At 41.2% G+C, this 21,805-nt stretch overlaps 1 protein-coding gene across 10 annotated transcripts in view; it reads left to right on the top strand.

Annotated features, from left to right (window-relative positions):
* Positions 1-12,290, top strand: part of LOC134357983 (catenin delta-2-like) — a 1,288,623-nt gene extending 1,276,333 nt beyond the window's left edge. For all 10 annotated transcript variants that reach the window (XM_063069823.1, XM_063069822.1, XM_063069826.1 and 7 more), the window contains 2 exons: positions 5,389-5,465; positions 8,538-12,290. In XM_063069823.1, coding sequence (XP_062925893.1) covers positions 5,389-5,465; positions 8,538-8,798 — 338 coding nt within the window. In that variant the 3' untranslated portion in view covers positions 8,799-12,290. The remainder of the gene's footprint in view (positions 1-5,388; positions 5,466-8,537) is intronic.
* Positions 12,291-21,805: the final 9,515 nt, after the last annotated feature.

Here is a 21,805-nt window from a genome sequence, read left to right as displayed (position 1 = left end):
TTTGCCAGTCTATCTTAGCTAATTCACGTCTCATACCTTCAAAGTTACCCCTCTTTAAGTTCAGAACCTTTGTTTCTGAATTAACTATGTCACTCTCCATCTTAATGAAGAATTCCACCATATTATGGTCACTCTTACCCAAGGGGCCTCTCACGACAAGATCGCTAATTAACCCTTCCTCATTGCTCAAAACCCAGTCCAGAATAGCCTGCTCTCTAGTTGGTTCCTCGACATGTTGGTTCAAAAAACCATCCCGCATACATTCCAAGAAATCCTCTTCCTCAGCGCCTTTACCAATTTGGTTCACCCAGTCTACATGTAGATTGAAGTCACCCATTATAACTGCTGTTCCTTTATTGCACACATTTCTAATTTCCTGTTTAATACCATCTCCGACCTCACTACTACTGTTAGGTGGCCTGTACACAACTCCCACCAGCGTCTTCTGCCCCTTAGTGTTACGCAGCTCTACCCATATTGATTCCACATCTTCCCGGCTTATGTCCTTCCTTTCTATTGCGTTAATCTCTTCTTTAACCAGCAATGCCACCCCATCTCCCCTTCCTTCATGTCTATCCCTCCTGAATATTGAATATCCCTGAACGCTGAGCTCCCATCCTTGGTCACCCTGGAGCCATGTCTCTGTGATCCCAACTATATCATAATCATTAATAACAATCTGCACTTTCAATTCATCCACCTTATTACGAATGCTCCTTGCATTGACACACAAAGCCTTCAGGCGCTCTTTTACAACTCTCTTAGCCCTTATACAATTATGTTGAAAAGTGGCCCTTTTTAATGCTTGCCCTGGATTTGTCGGCCTGCCACTTTTACTCTTCTCCTTAGTACTTTTTGCTTCTACCCTCACTTTACACCCCTCTGTCTCTCTGCACTGGTTCCCATCCCCCTGTTGTGAACTAACCTCCTCTCGCCTAGCCTCTTTCATTTGATTCCCACCCCCCAACCATTCTAGTTTAAAGTCACCTCAGTAGCCCTCGCTAATCTCCCTGCCAGGATATTGGTCCCCCTAGGATTCAAGTGTAACCCATCCTTTTTGTACAGGTCATGCCTGCGCCAAAAGAGGTCCCAATGATCCAAAAACTTGAATCCCTGCCCCCGCTCCAATCCCTCAGCCACGCATTTATCCTCCACCTCATCGCATTCCTACTCTCACTGTCGCGTGGCACAGGCAGTAATCCCGAGATCTTCATTAAACATCAAAGGTGTATTCCTCATCATTTTCTGCCCATCTTGCTAGAAGAGCTAATGTATATGCAAGTGGTTCTACGGACCTCTAAAAGAACTGTACAACTCTATTCGAGCAAACATTCAGAGTTAAGCCAACCAAGCCTTGGAAGGCAGTGAAGCAAGTTCAGAACTCAGCTAAATCCTGTTCCAAAATTGATAGTTGCACATCAGGACTTGAGGTAGATTTCCTCGCTTCCATTCCAAACCAAGCTGAAAGTAGTTAAGTAGAAGAACCTCTCCCAGTCTGCTCTATTGATTGTTTACTAGGATAGGGGAGGGAACGTCGACTCAGACCATGAGAGGCCTGCATCGAGCATTTTCATGCCTTACAAGGCGCAGATTGGAAATCTGTGTGGGGCGCCACTCGCACAGATACTAGAGCAATGTGTGGTTAAGTGCCTTACTCAAGGACACAAACACGCTGCCTCAACTGAGGCTCGAACTAGCGACCTTCAGATCACTAGACGAACGCCTTAACCACTTGGCCACGTGCCCAACACAAAGGATTGGAGTATATTAATTCACCTGATCCAAAGTGATCGTTGGACAGTTTTATGTCAATTCTCTTATTATCCTTATTTTAACAAGACTTGGATATAATATAGCTTCTTTTAGTTAGTAATAATTTTGTCTAATATGAATAAATAGGTTGCTTACATTCCCTCATTACCATTTTATCAAAATTAAGAAAAAGCAAATTACTTTTAATGCTTCTAAATGTGTTTAAGGACTTTAGTATTTAACTGACTTTGTAATCCTTTGTACAAAGGGCTTCAGCTTCAGCAAATTTTAACAACTGAGGCAAAACAGGAGAGTTCCAGGATATTTTTATTGTGAGAAATGCCAGAAGAAAGGGATTCTCTACTGTCAAGAGATGATAGGGAAAAATTCATCTTTGGCTGTTGGGACCAAATAGGTGCAGGAATGACAGTTGTTGATTATATTCACCACTTTGTATCGAAGAGAATGTATATTTCTTTAAGTATTCTTGGGTATTTTAAAAATTTAAGACGTAAGGCAAATTGGGTTTATGTTTAACTCTTTGAACCTAGGTGCAATTCTCACTTATATTGCAAGAACATAAGTGCAATTATACTGCAATTTGAGAGGGAGAAGCACACGTCAGATGTATCAGTATCGCAATGGAATAAAGGGAGTTACAGAAGCATGAGAGAGGAGATTGCCCAGGTAGATTGGAGGGGGACACTGCCGGACCTAATGGCAAAACAGAGGTAGATGAAGTTTCTGGAAATAGTTCACAAGGTGCAGGATAGATATGGCCCGCAGAAGAAGGGGTTCTCAAACTGCTTGGCTAGGCAACCATGGCTGATGAGGGTAGTTAAGGGCTGCATAAAAGCTAAGGAAAGGGCATATAAGGTAGCAAAAATGAGTGGGAAGTCAGATGATTGGGACATTTTTAAAATCCAGCAAAAGACAACTAAATAAGCTATAAATGGGAAATGATGAAATGTAAGGGCAAACTAGCCAATATTATGAAACAGGATAACTAAATGATTTTTCAGTTAAATGAAGAATAAAAGAAAGGTGAGAGTTGATATTGGACCACTGGAAAATTATGCTGGTGAGGTAGTAATGGGGGACAAAGAAATGGCAGAAGAACTTAACAAGTACTTTGCTTCAGTCTTCACTGTGGAAGATACTAGCTGAATGTCAAAGGTCCATGAGTGTCGAGGAGCAGGATTGAGTGCCGTTGCTATTACAAAGGAAAAATTGCTAGACAAACTGGAAGGTCTTAAGGTAGGTAAGTCACCTGGACCAGATAGACTACATCACAGAGTCCTGAAAGAGGTTGCTGAAGAGATAATGGGTGCATTAATCATGGTCTTTCAAGAATCACTTAATTCTGGCATGGTCCCAAAGGACCAGAAAATTTCAAATGTCACCCCACTCTTTAAGAAGTGAGGAGAATAAAAGAGAGGAAATTATAGGCCAGTTAGCCTCACCTCAGTGGTTTGGAGTCCATTACTAAGGCAACATTTTGGGGGACTTGGAGACTAATGATAAAATAAGTCAAAATCAGCATGGTTTCCGTGAAGGGAAATCTTGCTAAACAAATCTGTTAGAATGCTTTGAGGAAGTAACAAGCAGGGTGGACAAAGGAGAAGCAATGGATGTCGTTAACCTGGATTTCTAGAAGACACTTGATAAGGTGCCTCACATGAGGCTGCTTAACAAGATAAAATCCTATGGTGTTACAGGAAATATACTGGCATGGATAGAGGAGTGGCTGACAGGCAAGAGGCAGCGAGTGGGAATAAAGGGTTGGCTGCTAGTGATTAGTGGTGTTTCTCAGGGGTCAGTATTGGGACCGTTACTTTTTACATTGTTTGTCAATGATTTGGATAATGGAATTGAGGTCTTTGTAGTAAAGTTTGTGGATGATAGGAAGATAGGTGGAGGAGTAGGTACTGCTGAGGAAACAATGTGATTGCAGCAGGACTTAAACAAATTGGAAGAATAGGCAAAAAAGTGGCAGAGGAATACAGTGTTGGGAAATGTATGATAATGCATTTTGGTAAAAGGAACAACAATGCAGACTATTATCTAAATGGGTAGAAAATTCAAACATTAGAGGTGCAAAGAGATTTAGGAGTCCTTGTGCAAGACTCCCAGAAGGTTAATTCACAGGATGAGTCTGTGATAAAGAAGGCAAATGCAATGTTGGAATTTATGGAGAATAGAATATAAAAATAAGGAGATAATTGTGCAGCTTTATAAGGCACTAGTCAGGCCACACTTGGAATATTGTCAACCGTTTTGGGCCCCGTATCTCAGAAAGGATGTGTCGTCATTGGAGAGAGTCCAGAGGAGGTTCACAAGGATGATTCTGGGAATTAAGAGGTTAACATATGAGGAGCATTTGGCAGCTTTGGGCCTCTATTCACTGGAACTTAGAGGAATGCATGGGAGTATCATTGAAACCTACCAAAAGTTGAAAGGATTAGATGAGCTGGATGTGGAAAGGATGTTTCCTCTGGTGGGGGTACCCTGAACTAGAGGGCACAGCCTCAAAATTGAGGGGTGACCTTTTAAAACAGAAGTAAGGAGGGGTTTTTTTTCAGCCAAAGAGTGGTGAATCTGCCACAGACTGCGGTGACCGCCAAGTCCGTGGGTATATTTAAGGCAGAAGTTGATAGATTCCTGATTGGTCAAGGTCTCAAGGGATATGGTGAGAGAGCAAGTGTATGGGGTTGAATGGGATCCGGGATCAGCTGTGGTGAATTGGCTGAGTGGACTATATGGGCTGAAAGTTCTGCTCCAATGCCTTATTGTCTAAGAATAAGAAATCACCTTTCAATGTAACCAAACCTTACCTCCTGCTTAGCTTAGCTACCTGAGCACAATGTTATTTAAAGAGTTCCCTGATGGTTCCGACACCTTAGCAATAAAGGCCTTTATCTTTATTTCTACACAAAGAAATTCATTCTTGTGAACTCTGCATTGACTGTCAGCCAACTAAGATATCATGATGTGCAATGTGGCATTGTAATCAATCATTAAAACCATGGTTCCTGGTACTGCCCTCCATCATGCAAGGAATATGTTAACTTCCAAAGCCCAGCAGAGCAATGGGATTAAGTCACATTATGTTGTACATTTGCTATTAAAACCATACAAATAATTATTTATGGACCTAAACTCAGGCGTGGTAAGAAGCAAGAACCTGCTTTCTACAATAGGCACCGTCAAATAAGTACATTTTGTTGTATTTGTTCTTAGAATGTGGCTAACTGGGTAGAATAGAATTTATTTCTCAACACTAACTGTATTGAGCAGATCCTGGTGGTGGGTCTGATTGAAATGCTGCCGTGGCAATGTTATGTAGCAAATTTCAGAATTTTATGTCATTGATGATGAATGAACATTGTTTTCCATTCAACAAGGTGGGACAAGTAAGTTGGAGATGAGGGTTTATGAGACCAGACAGTACATAAACCGAAGTTACTTTTATACTTTCTTTGAAAGCTCTCAGATTTTCTAAGTTGAGGGCTCAATTCCCAATGGCAGAGGGAACATGTCTACTGGAAATAACAGAGCTTAACCAATAACCTATTGATTTTCTTAATATAATGTCTTGTATCACATGCTTAATGTGACCTATTTTTATTTGAACAGCTCAGCTCTCTGTAGTGGCTGGATCAGGCTATAGGAATTCCTACGCTACTCCCGTTGAGGCTATCAAGCACAACCAGGTCTGTTATTCATTTAAAAAAAACAAAAATGACTTACATGTTTAACTATTTGCAGCCTGTATGAAATGACATCTGAACAAAGCAGCAAAATGCAGAAGCTTTCCTAACCCTTAGTCTCCTTTCATTAGTGAGAATGCTACAGATTATAAACTGTAGACAACTTGCTGGAATCAGGAGCCTCACTGATACTGCTTTACCTGCCAAGATCCTCCAGCAGGTTGTTTTTTGCTCCAGTAAATTGTAGATATTTTCTCTTCCTTTGAGAATTACCAGGGGAGTGAGCCTGGTGGCTTTTCTTCTCCCAAATTATTGTGATTTCTGTGATTTTACAAGCTGATGGAAGAAGAAAATAATATTAGGTATACTTTTGTAGAAAACTCAGCCTTATGTTCCCATCCATTCTCAATCAAGAGATACAGATGGAGCCAAAGCCTGGGAAACCCACTATACCAATGGAGAACAATTGATCTCCAGCTACATAGTAGAGCAAGATTAACACCACAAGAGTTTGAAGGTAATCAAGATAGTTGCATGACAAATTTATCCCTAACACTTGTGAATTAAAAATTTCCATCTAATAAAACAAAGGTTAGGCTTTTCTGTTGTAGCACTTTGGTTAAGCACACCATAGGAAACATATGATTAGGCTAGAGTGAGTGCAGAAAAGATTCACAGGAATGTTGATTGGATTGGCGTACTTGAGTTTTTCGGAGAATTGATAGGCTGGGACTATTTTCTCTGGAGAGAAGGAGGCTGGGGAGATTATCTGATAGAGGTTTATGAAATTATGAGGCATAAATAGATAGTTTCAGTCTTTTCCCAGGTTAGCTAGTGGTGGGGGAGGGGGTCCAATTAGAGGGATTAGATTTAAAGTGAGAGGGGAAGTGTTTAAAGGTGATTTGAGGGGGTAAATTTCTCCACAGATGTTGGTGGATATTGGAATGAGCTTCCAGATGACGTGGTAAGGGCCAGTGCAAATACAGCATTTAAAAGACATTTGGGCAGGTATGTTAGATAGAAAGCTTTAGAGGGATTTAGGTCAAACCTAGGTAAAAGGGATTAATGTATATAGGCGCCTTGGTTGGTATGAATGAGTTGGGCCTGCTTCAATGTGTAACTCTATGAATCTATAAACGGAAATTCCGTTTCTAGCAGTAAGACATTAAAGGCAAAGGAATAGGCCACTCATCCTCTTGACCCTGTTTGACCATTTAATTAGATTAAGGCGATCAATACCTCAATTACATTTGGTTACCTTCGCTCCATAGCCTTATGAACAATCTACTAGTCTTGATCTTGAGAAGTTCATTTGATAATAACTGTTGACTTGTACAGTAGACCTCCGCTATCTTTTGTTGTGGAAGTGCTTTCTGATTGTCCTCTTGGATTTCCTTCTAATTTTAAAAATTATTTCCTTCCCCACCCCATTTACATACTCTCCACCAGGGAACATAGTTTCTAATCCTGTTAAATATCTTCATCATCTCTCAGATGTGGGAATACAGGCCAAATTTATGCAATCTAATCTCATTATTTTATTTTCCAAATGCCAATTTTATTCCAATGGAACTATTGTACAACACTAGTAGAAGCAACAGGTTAAATTTATATTCTGCCTGCTCTTGACATCAGTGGCCTTGGCAAATGTTGGGAAATTTTTGAAACTAGAATTCCATTCTTAATAAAAATGCTATAAATCCAGAAAATCACTGTCGTATTGTGTAAACTAATTCTATATAAACAGAAATTTGATTGATTTTGTTCTTAAAGCAGAAAAATATAAGAGGAATTTAATAGAAATGTTCTAAGTCGTAATGTCTATTTTTGATGGAGTGGTATCTGTTTCTCTTGCCTGAAGCTTTGGTAATGCATCAATTTAAGGAAATTAGCAAACTAAATGGGGGAAGGTAAAGAAATTAGTTTATACTGTTTTGATCTGGAATGTATAAATTAAAAGTTAGTGGAAATAGATTCTACTGTGACTTTCAGAAAGAGAATTAGTCATAGAATGATGCCTGATGAGTCCATGCCAACCACAGTGTCCAGCCAATTAGCTCTAATTTCCTGCAGTTGTCCCATATCCCTGTTAGCCCCATCACTCTATGTACTTATTCAGGTGCTTCTTAAATGATATTATTGTACCTGTCTCAACCACTTCCTCTGGCAGCTTATCCAATATACTCACCACCCTCTGTGTGAAAATGTTGCCCTTCAGGTCCCTTTTAAATCTTTCCCCTCTCACCTTCAACCCATGCCCTCTAGTTTTGGACTCCCCACTCTGGGGAAAAGTTTGTTACCATCCACCTTTTCTATGCCTTTCATAATTTTAAACATTTCTATAATCCTATACATTTACTCATTCACCTATGCTCCAAGGAGAAAAGATCTAACCTGGCCAACCTCTTCCTATATTTCAAGCCCTCTAGTTTCGGCAACATGATCATAAATCTTGTCTACAGTCTTTCAATATCTTTCCTGTAACAAACTAACCAAAGCTGTACACATTACTCCAAGTACTGCCTCACCAAAGACTTATACAACCAACACATTATGTCCCAAATATTATATTCTGTGACCTGACTGAATGCCAGTGGACTAAACACCTTCTTCACCACCATTTCTACCGATGATCTATGCACTTTTACTCGTGTCACTCTATTCCATGACACTCCCTAGGGCCCTATCATACTTCCGAAACTGCTTTGACCTTTCGAAATACCTCACACTTATCTGCATTTGCCACTCCTCTGTCCACTCTCCTAACTGATCAAGATCCGCTGTAATCTATGATGACCTTCTTCACAATTAACAACAATACCTAATTTCTTGACATCCGCAGATTTACTGATCAAGCCTTGTGCATTTACATCCACACAAAATGCTGGAGGAACTCAGCAGGTCAGGTCCAGAATTTTGTTTGTGTTACTTTGGATTTCCAGCATCTGCAGACTTTCTCATGTTTATATCATTTATATAAACATGATTTGGATATAAATTTAAAAGGGGAGGGGGAAATTGCAGATTTCAAGTAGTTAAATTGAGAATCATGGTCTAATTCATTTTTTTCTATAGGTTTCATCGCAACCTGTTGCACAGGAACCTAGTAGGAAAGACTATGACACTTATCAAACCTATCAAAATTCTACTGGAAATTACGATGACTCTTTCTTTGAAGATCAGGTGCACAGTCGCCCAGCAACCAGTGAATACAACATGCATCTCGGCCTGAAGTCAACAGGCAATTATGTTGATTTCTATTCTGCCGCGCGTCCCTATAGCGAGTTAAACTACGAGACAAGCCACTATCCAGCCTCACCCGATTCTTGGGTCTAAGCAGAGGTGGCAGATACACAAGAAAAAACAAGACCCTGGGAACTGTGCATGTGCATGAATATCACAAGACATTTTTCAGCAAGTCTTAAATTGTCAGAGGTCTGTTCCATAGGACAGTCATTGGGTAAAACGTTGTAGATGGTGGTCGGATGGATAAGTACTGAGAGAAATGCAAGTGACATTCAGCTCATATGAAGGAAATGGAAGATTTGCTCACCAGAGAGCAGGAGTTGGGGGTGCGGTGGGATAGGACTAGAAGTCCATGATGCGTATACAGAGAAGGAGGGTGATTGGGGAGGGAGGGAGAATACTATTAATCATGCAAAGAAAATGGTATTGTGGATGGCAATGAAAGTGGTTAAAAGTAAGAAGAGGGAAATGGGAAAGGCCATGTCAAAGGTCAAGCACAAGAGCCTGAATGTGTTTACACTTGTTACAGGGACAGTCTGTCACCTCTTGAAGACAAACATTTTCGTGTGTCACAGCTTGTAGTTTTCAGTCGGGTTTTCTTCTGTACAGCAAGACTATTTCTCTCGCCACCTTCCTGGGTTCATTTTCTTTTTCATTTTAATGCTTTGTTGTGAAGTATTGGATGTACATTACTGATCAATGAGAGCATTGTGTCCATTACAGCAATGCCAAAGTACTCCTTCCGTCTCTTGTTCTTAATACTATTTTAATTACGAACAACAAAAGTGTAAGCGAGTTTGAGCAGATGTGTGAATTTCCAAGCTTTCTTTTTTATGAAGTAACTAACTGAAGGAAGTATTTAGCAGTATTGTTTGTTCTGGTATGTGGATTTGTTTGTGTGGTCACTAACTGAAAACCTCATTGGTCGCTTATATTACGAGCATCATTCCACACGCTCATTTGATGAGACGCGCTCTCTCTCTGTCTCTCTCTCTCTCTTTCACTGCCTAAAGTTTTAGATGTAGATATTTGAAGACAATTTTTCATTTATACCAGTTTTGTTTATGACAATACAGTGTTAACAGTAAATAAATGAAGTTGTCATCCATGTTTGTAAAAAATATCGAGGAAAAAAAGAAAAAGTTTTTTTCCCATGTTTCTTTCTCTTGATACAAAATCAACAGTAGTTCCAATGTGCCATAAGGTCTGTTTGTGTGAATCTGCAGTATCCTTTTTCAGGCCTAAAACACTGAATTTTAAAAACTTGGATAGGTGGGTCAAAGGTAATGTTAACCTAATTTATCAGGTGGAAGACCTATAGGATCAGATGAAACACTGGTTTTACACCCCACTCATTATTGTTCACCTTTGAATGTTTTAAACACTCCATAAAACACTATATTGAACTTAATACCCAGCCCACTGTCACGTAATTAATCAAAGTAAAACAAAATATAGGGGTGGAATTTGGTGCAAAATCATTGTAGAACTTAATCTCATGGGTTTCTAGGTGGGCAGCTTTGGTTAAAATGAACTTTTCACTTCACGCCTTCAATGAGCGTGTGTTGTCTATGTCAAAACCATAGAGCTCCTGGTCTTAATTAGGAAACATTTAAGTCATTTTACAACACAGCTGCGATTGACGTACAGACTCATGGGTTTTATTGCATTTAACATACTACACTGCATTCCATGGAAACTGGAACCTATTTTCAAAGAACTGCATTGTATATCAAGATACACTGAAGGGTGGCTTACTGTAAGGTTATCTATTTAGCTGTGATTCGAAGTTACCTGTGTAGGCAAATATAAAAGGGATACTGCCCTCTTTAAAATAACTTTGTTTTTGAGAATAGTGCAGCAGTAATCATTGGTGCCAAATGAGAAGTAAACAAAATGCTTCAAATTCTAATTGTAGGAAATAAAATACTCTGAGAATCGATGGGTAGTTGATTGTTCTGCTGACAGTTTGTAGATGTAGATAGACAAGATTTAAATTTGTTAAATGCTTTTTACAGTGTGTTTTGTCAACAATGAAAAAAGGGTAAACAGCATACTGGGTTATATGGAGATTATATAGCCTTTAAACTGCAGTCTTGAAAGAAACTGGGAAATGTGATTAAAAAATAAAATGATGCTATTAAAATTTAAAAACTGTTCAAATAAGTTTCTTTAACTAGTGCAATGAAGTCAAATGTCCTAACATTCCCCATGTATCAACTTTTAAAATTTTCACAGAATGGTGGAATCAATTCCACCTGAACTTATCTGTAAAGTTGTGGTGGGGGTGGGGGAGGTCACAGCACTTTGGATTGCAAAACTAAATATTGTAGGATCATCCACTGAATTCCCATGTACAGTTCATGATTCTGCCAGCAATTCACCCTCAAAACAACAAAGCATTGTAATGGATTATGGATTTTCTAAGGCAAGTTACCAACAAGCACAAACTTTCTTCTGTCTTTAAAGCAAGTTTTTCATGCACGCACTGGTCCTACCTACCAAACCTGGCATATACATTCAGTGGCCACTTTATTATGCAAATATATAACCAGCCAATCATGTGGCAGCAACTCAATGCATACAAGCAGGCAGACATCAGTTGTTCAAACCAAACATCAGAATGGGAAAGAAATGTGATCTAGGTGACTATGTGACCTGTGTGCTGCGTGGCCGAGTGGTTAAGGTGACGGTCTAGTGATCTGAAGGTTGCTAGTTCGAGCCTGGTTGTGTCCCTGAACAAGGCACTTAACCACACATTGCTCTGCGACAACACCAGTGCCAAGATAACATCAGTGGCATCGAGAGGGGAGACTTGCAGCATGGGCAACTGCCAGACTTCCATACAACCTTGCCCAGGCCTTAGTCAACATCGAAATCGATGGACAGCCAAAGAAGAAGGTGACTTTGACAGTGGAATGATTGTTGGTACTAGATGGGGTGGTTTGAGTATCCCAGAAACTGATCTCCTGGAATATTCACACACACAAGTCTAGTGTGTACAGAGAATGGTGCAAAAAAACCCAAAATCATCCAGTGGGTAGCAGGTCAGTGGGCAAAAACACCTTGTTAATGAGAGAGGTCAGAGGAGTTCGGACTGGTTCAAGATGACAGAAAGACAACAGTAACTCAAATAACCACACGTTACAACAGCGGCATACAGGAGATCATCACTAAATGCACAACACATCGAATCTTTGAGTGAATAGGCTACAACAATGAAAGACCACACAGGGTTACACTCCTATACCTAATAAAGTGTGCACTGAGTGTATGCCAGCCAAATAATTGAGCATGCCAACTGTCACCAAGTTATATGTATCTCTGATTGTTCAAGGAAGCACTACAAATTAGATTTTTTTGGGAGCAAATGTTGACGTAGGATACTAACAAGTATATACCACTGAGACCAGTAATTAGTTCAGTTTTATTTTTAAAGATACTTTCAGTGATTTAAAAGACACGAACAATGTATCTGTGGTTAAACCAATTTTAGCTGTATTCTTGAAATTTCTCCAGGGTGCCTCCTTAAATGACATCATTGGATATTTTCAATACAGGAAAATAAACACACTACTCAATTGCACTGGTTCATGGAAGTTTTTTTAAAACAGTTTTAATTGCCAAATAAATTTCAGAAATAAGCCAGAAATTTACTTTGGGAAAAGTACAATTTCAAGTAAAGTATTTGTAATTTTCATCACCAATAACCATTTATTTGAATTGCTTGTGCAATTCAAAATTCAAAGTAAATTTATTACCAAAGTACATACATGTCCCCATATACAACCCTGAGATTTATTTTCTTGCAGGAATACTCAATAAATTCATAGAATAATAACCATAATAGAGTCAATAAAAAAGCACACCAACTTTGGCATTCAACCAGTGTGTAAAAGACAAGTTGGGCAAATACAAAAATAAATAAATAAATAAATAAATAGCAGTAACAACAATGCTAATAATAATAAATAAATAACCAAGAACGTGAGATGAAGAGTCCTTGAAAGTGAGTCCATAGGTTGTGGGAACATTTCAATGATGGGGCAAGTGAAGCTGAGTGAAGTTATCCCCTTTGATTCAAGAGCCTGATGGCTGAGATGTAATAGTTGTTCTTGCAATAACTGTTACTGAAGTAACAACGTGAGTCCTGAGGCTCCTGTTTTTAGGGGGCTTAAACTGGGTAGTACAAATACGAAAGCTATTATTCACTTCCCACTCTTCTTCATTTCTGCATACATGGACAATATCTAGCCACGGACTCTTAAATAGCAGATAACATTAGATTAGATTCAACTTTACTGTCATTGTGCTGAGTACCGATACAAAGCCAATGAAATGCAGTTAGTATCTGACCAGAAATGCAAAGAATAGTGTTATTTACAAAATAACTGCGAATAAAAAGTAAGTGCTACAGCACACAAATATAAAAGTACTGAGACAGTACAATATGGGTGCAATACTGCTTAGCGCTGTGATATGAGGTTCAGCGGGATCACAGCCTCAGCGAAGAAGCTCTTCCTGTGCCTGCTGGTGCGGGAGCAGAGGTTCCTGTAGCGCCTACCAGATGGGAGGAGAGTAAAAAGTCCATGGTTAGGGTGAGATGCATCCTTGATAATGCTTTTCGCCCTGCCCAGGCAGCGTTTATGGGAGATGTTCTCAATGGTGGGCAATTGGGTGCCGATAATCCACCGGGCAGTTTTCACCACACGCTGGAGTGTTTTGCGGTCCGATACGGGACAATTGCCATACCACACTGAGATGCAGTCGGTGAGCATGCTCTCAATGGTACAGTGGTAAAAGTCCATCAGTATCCTGGGAGAGAGGTGAGCTTTCTTGATGCTCCACAGGAAATAAAGGCGCCTTTTTGATCAGGATGGAGGAGTTCAGGGACCAGGTGAGATACTCGGAAATGTGGACACCAAGGAACTTGAACCTTGATACACGGTCCACTACAGCTCTGTTGATGTAGATGGAGACGTGAGTGTGGCTCCTAGCATGCCTGAAGTCCACAATGATCTCCTTGGTGGTCTGGGTGTTAAGGGCCAGGTTGTTTTCGGCACAGCACGCAGCCAGGTGCTGGACCTCATCCCTGTTGGCCATCTCATCATCCCCTTTGATCAGGCCAACCACTGTGGTGTCGTCTGCAAAGTTGATTATGGAGTTAGAACCATGTACAGGAACACAGTCATAGGTGAAAAGGGAGTACAGAAGAGGGCTCAGCACACAGCCTTGAGGCATGCCAGTGTTCAGGGTGAGAGTGGAGGAGGAGAGGTTGTCTAACTTAACTGATTGGGGTCTGTTAGTCAGAAAGTCCAAGGTCCAATTGCAGAGGGATACGCTGATACCAAGCTGGTGAAGTTTGGCAATCAGCTTGAAGGGGATCACAATATTGAATGCTGAACTAAAGTCAATAAACAGCATTCTGACGTAAAAGTTGGGGCTGCCCAGGTGGGTCAGGGCAGAGTGAAGTGCCGTGGAGATGGCGTCCTCTGTTGACCTGTTGGTGCGATAGGCAAATTGATGGGGGTCCAGGGTAGTGGGCAGACAGGATTTCAGATGTGATAGAACCAGACTCTCAAAGCATTTTGCAATGGTGGGGGTGAGTGCAACTGGACGGAAGTCATTCAGGCCAGTGGCAATGGACTGCTTCGGCACTAGCACGATGGTGGCGATCTTGAAGCTTTTGAGGACAACTGCCTGTGCCAGGGACAGATTGGAAATGTCTGTGAAGACCCCAGCCAACTGCCCTGCACAGACTCTGAGCACACGGCCAGGTATTCTATCCGGACCAGCTGCCTTCCGTACATTCACCCTGCTTAGGGTGGTGCAAACATTGGAGTTGGAAAGTGAGAGAGGCAGTTCACCAGGTGGGAGATCCGCTTTGAGGGTGACCTCCTTGTTCTATAACATTAGTGATCATTTCAAGCAAGTGAGAAGCTGGATCTCCTGCTGTGACTGTCACCTGTTGACAACCCAAAGTGTTTCCACCCTCCCCCCTCCCCAACTCACAAGTTAATAGTCTGGTGGAATTCCTTCCAACTGGCTGGCTGAGTGCAGCTCCAACAACACTAAACAAGTTCAACACAATCCAGGAGAAAGCAGCCTTGTTGATTTTTTACACCTTGCTTTGCCAAAATTATCTCTTCGCACTGGCACAACAGAACATGATGCATACTGTATGCCAAGATTTAAGAAGGTGTGTAAAACAGAAATTATTTTACCCAATATTAAAGTTGCATGGTAAACTCATCGTCTATTACTTTCTTCCTTCCCACCTTCTCCATTGCTATTGGTACACCATGATCACAGGTCTATTTTCTACAAAACTCACTTAATTTCCTTTTCTCGTCCAGTCTAACAACACATCCCAAATCCAATATTCTACCACCATGAAAGTGAAGTGAAGCAGGTGCCTTCCAACATCCTAATTTTAAAATGTACTGTGGCTCCTTCAGTATTGCTGAGTTGAAATCCCGGAAATGCTAAGATCTGAGCATTCCAGGAGTACTATGAGCTGCAATTTAAGGCAGGACCTCACCATCACCTGTTTGAGAGTGATCGGATAAGGGCAATGAAAACTGTCCACACAAATAATCCCTGGAAACTGAAAAAATAGTAAATTATAAAATCAAATAATAACAGTTGGCATCCTAGACATTAGTTGACCATTTCTAACATTGTTTGTGCAGCTTTGCTGAACAGAAATTGGTTAACATTTCACACAAGATTGCATTTAAACATCAAGATTCAAAATGAGTTTGCTGGTAAAAATCTTTTTTTCAATTTTGATAAATAGTCTGCACTGTAAATGCAACATCTGTTCTCTCCCATAATGCTTCTTGGCTCTTGTTTTTACTTAAGTCTCCTGCCCGATTGATTATAACTGCTGCTCTGCTGTATTGTCCCATTTCTTTTTCTTTCTCACTGTCAACATTTAACAGAGTTATGCAGCATGAAAGAAAGCTGTTTGGGCCAAATCATCCATGCCAACTGAGTTGTCTACCTGAGCAAATCCCATTTGCCTGCATGTGGCCCATATCCTTCTTAACCATTACCAGCCTAAACATCTTATAAACATTGTAATTAGTTTTAGACTCCCAAAATCTGGGGGAAAAGGCTGTGGCCATTCTCATTATCTAGGCCCTTTATATTATACACTTCTATAAAGTCATCCCAGTCTCCTAATGTCCAGGGAAAAAAAAGCCTGTCCAGCCCCTCTATATAACTCAAGCTTTCTAGTGCTGGTAACTTGTGCTGATACCTGGGAACACTATCACTTGGAAATCCCCCTCCAAAACTCTCACCATCCTGACTTGGAAACATACCGTCTTTCCTTCATTGTCGCTGGGTCAAAATCATGGAATTCCCTCTCTAACAGCACTGTGGGTGTACCTACACCTCAGAGACTGCAGTGGTTCAAGAAGGCAGCTCATCACCAGCTTCTCAAGGGCAATTAGGGATGGGCAATAAATGCTGGCTTAGCTGGCAATGCCCACATCCCATAAATGAATAAAAAAACCTTCCCAGTGAATCTTTTCTATACTCTTTCCAGCTTATTGACATCGTTTGTATAGCTGAGTGTTCAAACTACGCACAATACTTCAAGTGTTGTCTCACCAGTGACTTGCACAGCTATAACATGACATCCCACCTATTGTACTCAGTGCAACGGATGAGATGCTGGAGGAACTCAGCAGGTCAGGCAGGATCTATGAAGGGAAATGGACAATTGACATTTTGGGTTGAGAAACTATTTCCATACCCGGATGGTGCCCAACCTGCTGAGGTTCCCCAGCACTTCATACAAACGTATGTTGCTCCAGATTCCAGCATTTGTAGTATCTTGTGTCTCCTGTACTCAGTGCACCAACTGATGAAGGCAAAAGGACAAAGGTAAATCCTCGCAACACACATCAAAGTTGCTGGTGAACGCAGCAGGCCAGGCAGCATCTATAGGAAGAGGTGCAGTCGACGTTTCAGGCCGAGACCCTTCGTCAGGACTAACTGAAGGAAGAGTGAGTAAGGGATTTGAAAGCTGGAGGGGGAGGGGGAGATCCAAAATGATAGGAGAAGACAGGAGGGGGAGGGATGGAGCCGAGAGCTGGACAGGTGATAGGCAGAAGGGGATACGAGAGGATCATGGGACAGGAGGTCCGGGAAGAAAGACGGGGGGGGGGTGACCCAGAGGATGGGCAAGAGGTATATTCAGAGGGACAGAGGGAGAAAAAGGAGAGTGAGAGAAAGAATGTGTGCATAAAAAAGAGTAACAGATGGGGTACAAGGGGGATGTGGGGCCTAGCGGAAATTAGAGAAGTCAATGTTCATGCCATCAGGTTGGAGGCTACCCATACGGAATATAAGGTGTTGTTCCTCCAACCTGAGTGTGGCTTCATCTTTACAGTAGAGGAGGCCGTGGATAGACATGTCAGAATGGGAATGGGATGTGGAATTAAAATGTGTGGCCACTGGGAGATCCTGCTTTCTCTGGCGGACAGAGCGTAGATGTTCAGCAAAGCGGTCTCCCAGTCTGCGTCGGGTCTCACCAATATATAAAAGGCCACATCGGGAGCACCGGACGCAGTATATCACCCCAGTCGACTCACAGGTGAAGTGATGCCTCACCTGGAAGGACTGTTTGGGGCCCTGAATGGTGGTAAGGGAGGAAGTGTAAGGGCATGTGTAGCACTTGTTCCGCTTACACGGATAAGTGCCAGGAAGGAGATCAGTGGGGAGGGATGGGGGGGACGAATGGACAAGGGAGTTGTGTAGGGAGCGATCCCTACGGAATGCAGAGAGAGGGGGGGAGGGAAAGATATGCTTAGTGGTGGGATCCCGTTGGAGGTGGCGGAAGTTACGGAGAATAATATGTAGGACCCGGAGGCTGGTGGGGTGGTAGGTGAGGACCAGGGGAACCCTATTCCTAGTGGGGTGGTGGGAGGATGGAGTGAGAGCAGATGTACGTGAAATGGGGGAGATGCGTTTAAGAGCAGAGTTGATAGTGGAGGAAGGGAAGCCCCTTTCTTTAAAAAATGAAGACATCTCCCTCGTCCTAGAATGAAAAGCCTCATCCTGAGAGCAGATGCGGCGGAGACGGAGGAATTGCGAGAAGGGGATGGCGTTTTTGCAAGAGACAGGGTGAGAAGAGGAATAGTCCAGATAGCTGTGAGAGTCAGTAGGCTTATAGTAGACATCAGTGGATAAGCTGTCTCCAGAGACAGAGACAGAAAGATCTAGAAAGGGGAGGGAGGTGTCGGAAATGGACCAGGTAAACTTGAGGGCAGGGTGAAAGTTGGAGGCAAAGTTAATAAAGTCAACGAGTTCTGCATGCGTGCAGGAAGCAGCGCCAATGCAGTCGTCGATGTAGCGAAGGAAAAGTGGGGGACAGATACCAGAATAGGCACGGAACATAGATTAGTAATCCTCCTCTAGTTTAACTTACTAATGTGCAACACCACGCACTTGTTCAAGTTAAAATCTATCTTCCTTTCATTGGCCCACTACCCAATTTATTGCAATGTTCTGCTGCATGTAATATCTTGTTTTAAAGTCAGGCTGACATGAAAGTGATAAAAAGCTGTTTGAATAAGAAGTTAAGATCTTGCTTCTGCTTGAAAGGAGATTATTGTAAGATGTAGATATGATGCATAACAATACATTAGTACCAATCACTATATCAGTTACCAATTCCAACATAACCAAGTAAAAATGATCAAACCTTGTTTCTCTTTAAAGCCATCCACAACTGTTTACAAATGTTTCTAATATGGGAAGAGCACAGCTGATATTGTTGGATTATTACTTTATAATCTGCAGGCATGTGGCATTTCAAACATTGAAATCTGGAGCAACATATGTTGCTGGAGGAACTCAGTGGGTTAGGTAACTTTTATGGGAGGAAATGGACAGTTGACATTGGGTTGAGACCTACTGAATTCATCCAGTGCTTTGTGTGTTACCTGATAATCTGACTATTTCAACTGCTGCAAAACAATGTAATCACGCACGAACCTCTATAACCTGGCAATATTATATAGCTTTTGCACAAATACCCTCATGTATACCCATCAATCTTTACCTCCCTTGGAGAATTTGTTTCTTTTTATTTTCTACCACATGAAGTGTCTTTGGATGATCACAGTTACCTTGCCATGGCACAGTCATTTCAGGTATTTTCATCACTTTCTTTCTACCAGAAACGTGACCATACTCTTCAAATTCTAGTCTATCTGTGCAGTACTTCCGACAAGGTTTGTCCATCCTTCAAGGTTCAATGACCAACTGAACAAAGTTCTCAAATGAGACTCTCCATTTGTCAGGGTTGACCATTGATACTGCATCCTAGCTGTCCACATGATACACAAGCTGGTATGCAAGCCGGGACAGTAGGATATGGAGATCAAGCTGTCGTCCATGCAGAAGATACTGATACAGTTTGGCACCAGCAGCATCACAGGAGTTGCCAGTCAGCGTTGAACTCAATGTAGGACTGCAGCTCTGGATTTTCCTCAGGGTTTGCTCCTGAAGCCTCTCCCAAGAGTGAGTATAACTGTAAGGCAGGAGGGGTTTGAGATAAGAGTTTTCCTTCTCCTGGATGAGCAGCAACTACAGATGACAAGCCCCATCTGCCCGAAATGACTGGTTTTAAGGCACCAGTAACACACCTTTGCCCCTTCTCCTGTCAGTAGAAATGGTTCCATCAGGCTCAGCAGGTAAGCTACATATGGAGGCCAGGAGCTGGACTTAGTTGTCAGAGGCTATTTGAGGTGCACACCATTGGGAGCATTTAATAGGTAATGGGATCTTATCCCCACTACCTCCCCCAACTATGACTAACTTCTTGGATAAGTCTGTATAAAATGAAGTATAAAGTCCTCCACCTGTTATTCTAGCTCTTGAGGTAAAGGCCAGTATTGCTATTTATTCTTTTTATTATTTTTCTTATACTTCTAGTTTTTAATAATGGTTACATAAAGTGATGATGTTGTGACCAAAAGTGAAGCTGATTCTTTAATTCCCTTGCTAATCAAGCTTGCTGCCACATTCTTGTAAATGGCTGAGATTGCTCCTGTGCACATAATTTACAAGTAGCCATAGTCAATGCACGACATTTTTTTTCCTGAATAAATTACATTAGTTTTAATGAGAAATTGCTTTTCATCCATCTCTAATACTCCAGCACTGATGTGGCTTACCATGGGGCCCAAGAAAAAAAAGATTTCAAGTGAAACAGAAGGCCACTATGCAAATTTTTGTTTAATATGTAGGCAATAAAGAGGTGACCAGATTGAAGCTTGAATAGCTATGATGAAATGGGAATTTGTGTATCACTTTAAACAATACCTAAAATTGAAGTTGTGTTTACTCCCAGATGGCTGGTCACTGTTCATTGAAGTGCTGATCATCAAAATTGCATTTAGCCTCTCTAATTAGTGGATATAGGACTTTAAAATGCCATTTGTTTAAAAAGCTTTTGCACAGTTGTTCCCAGTGTCAGCTTCAATCCTCCAACCAATGTGCTGTCCTATGGTAAACTAGTGGTTTACGTTCAAGGCACAATCTGACCAGCTCTCCATTACCTAAATAGTCAGCAAAAAAATGTGCAGAAATCTCCATAGTCAAGCAGTATTTTGAACTCAAACAAGAGAAAATCTGCAGATGCTGGAAATCCAAGGAACACACACAAAATGCTGGAGGAACTCAACAGACCAGACATCATCTATGGAAAAGAGTACAATTGAAGTTTCAGGCCGAGACCTTCAGCAGCGTTTCAAGCTGCTCTACAAGCAATGAAGTATAGCTGCTGATGTAACTTAGGGGATAAAACAAATAACTTTCACGCAGCAAAGCCCCACAACAGCAATTTCAGTTGGCAACATCCAACTCAGTGGCTTTCGGACCCCATTTTCCCTCAGTTGCACGTCTTTACGTAAGAACAACTGCACTCCCTTCATTTACCAATCCATTCCCAGATATGCCCTGCTCTCATCCTGCTGTGATTAAGCTTCATCATAACCAGGTTGTTACTGTCTTGGGGAGTAAGATAGTACTATTATCTCAGTAGATGCTGGTGCCATTCAGGTTTGGAACCATTGTTTGAAAACAAGAAGAACGAAGCGCCAAGATTGAATAAACTTTTTACACATTCAAAGGATAGGATTCAGTTGAAGATCAGGAATACTTTAGGTGAATATGCAGACAAATTATTGATGGAAATCAATAATAAAAAATATGGCAGCTAGCCAGACCATATATTTCAAATGTCATAAAGCTAAAATACAAATATTTCTAAAAAAGACAAAAGCTAATATTTTGCATTTATATTGCATAACACAAACACTTGAAAGTCACTTTCATTGACCTATTAAATAAATAATGCTTTGTCTTGTGAGTTTACATACCACAGAATAAAGTGACTGAACTTCTGCATATGTCAGCAGCAATAACAACAAATAACAATTCAGTGTGCAGCATTTTAGTTTGACAGAACCTTGAAAATCAATGAAAATGAAGGATATATATACAAGAAACAGCATGCCGTTTCACATTGTATTACACTTCATAAAACAGCTCAAACATAATCTATACATTTGTCAACAACAGAACTAGTGTTACCAGAATTGCAAATCGTGATGAGGAGGCATACAGGTGTAAGACAGATCAGTTGGTTGGCTGCTGTCGCAGTAACAACTTTGCACTCAGCATTGGTAGGACCAAGGAATTGATTGTGGACTTCAGGAAGGGGAGGTTGAGGGAACCATGCACCATGAAGGGATCAGAAGTGGAAAGAGCCAGCAGTTTCAACTTCCTGGGAGTATGAGGATCTATCCTGAGCCCAACATATTGATGCAATTACAAAGGCGGCACAACAGTACATATATTTCATTAGGAGTTTGAAGAGAATTGGTATGTCACCAGACACTCACAAATTCCTACAGATATACCATGGAGAGTATTCTAACTGGTCAATCACTGCTACGGAGGGGCATCCGTACAGTATTGGAGAAAGTTGTAAACTCAGCCAGCTCCATCATGGGCATAAGCCTCCCAGAATTGAGGATACTTTCAAAAGGCAATGCCTCATAAAGGGGGCAGCC

Source organism: Mobula hypostoma, chromosome 17 (assembly GCF_963921235.1).
Source record: "Mobula hypostoma chromosome 17, sMobHyp1.1, whole genome shotgun sequence".
Lineage (NCBI taxonomy): Eukaryota > Metazoa > Chordata > Chondrichthyes > Myliobatiformes > Myliobatidae > Mobula > Mobula hypostoma.
This window is presented reverse-complemented; position numbering and strand designations above follow the sequence as displayed.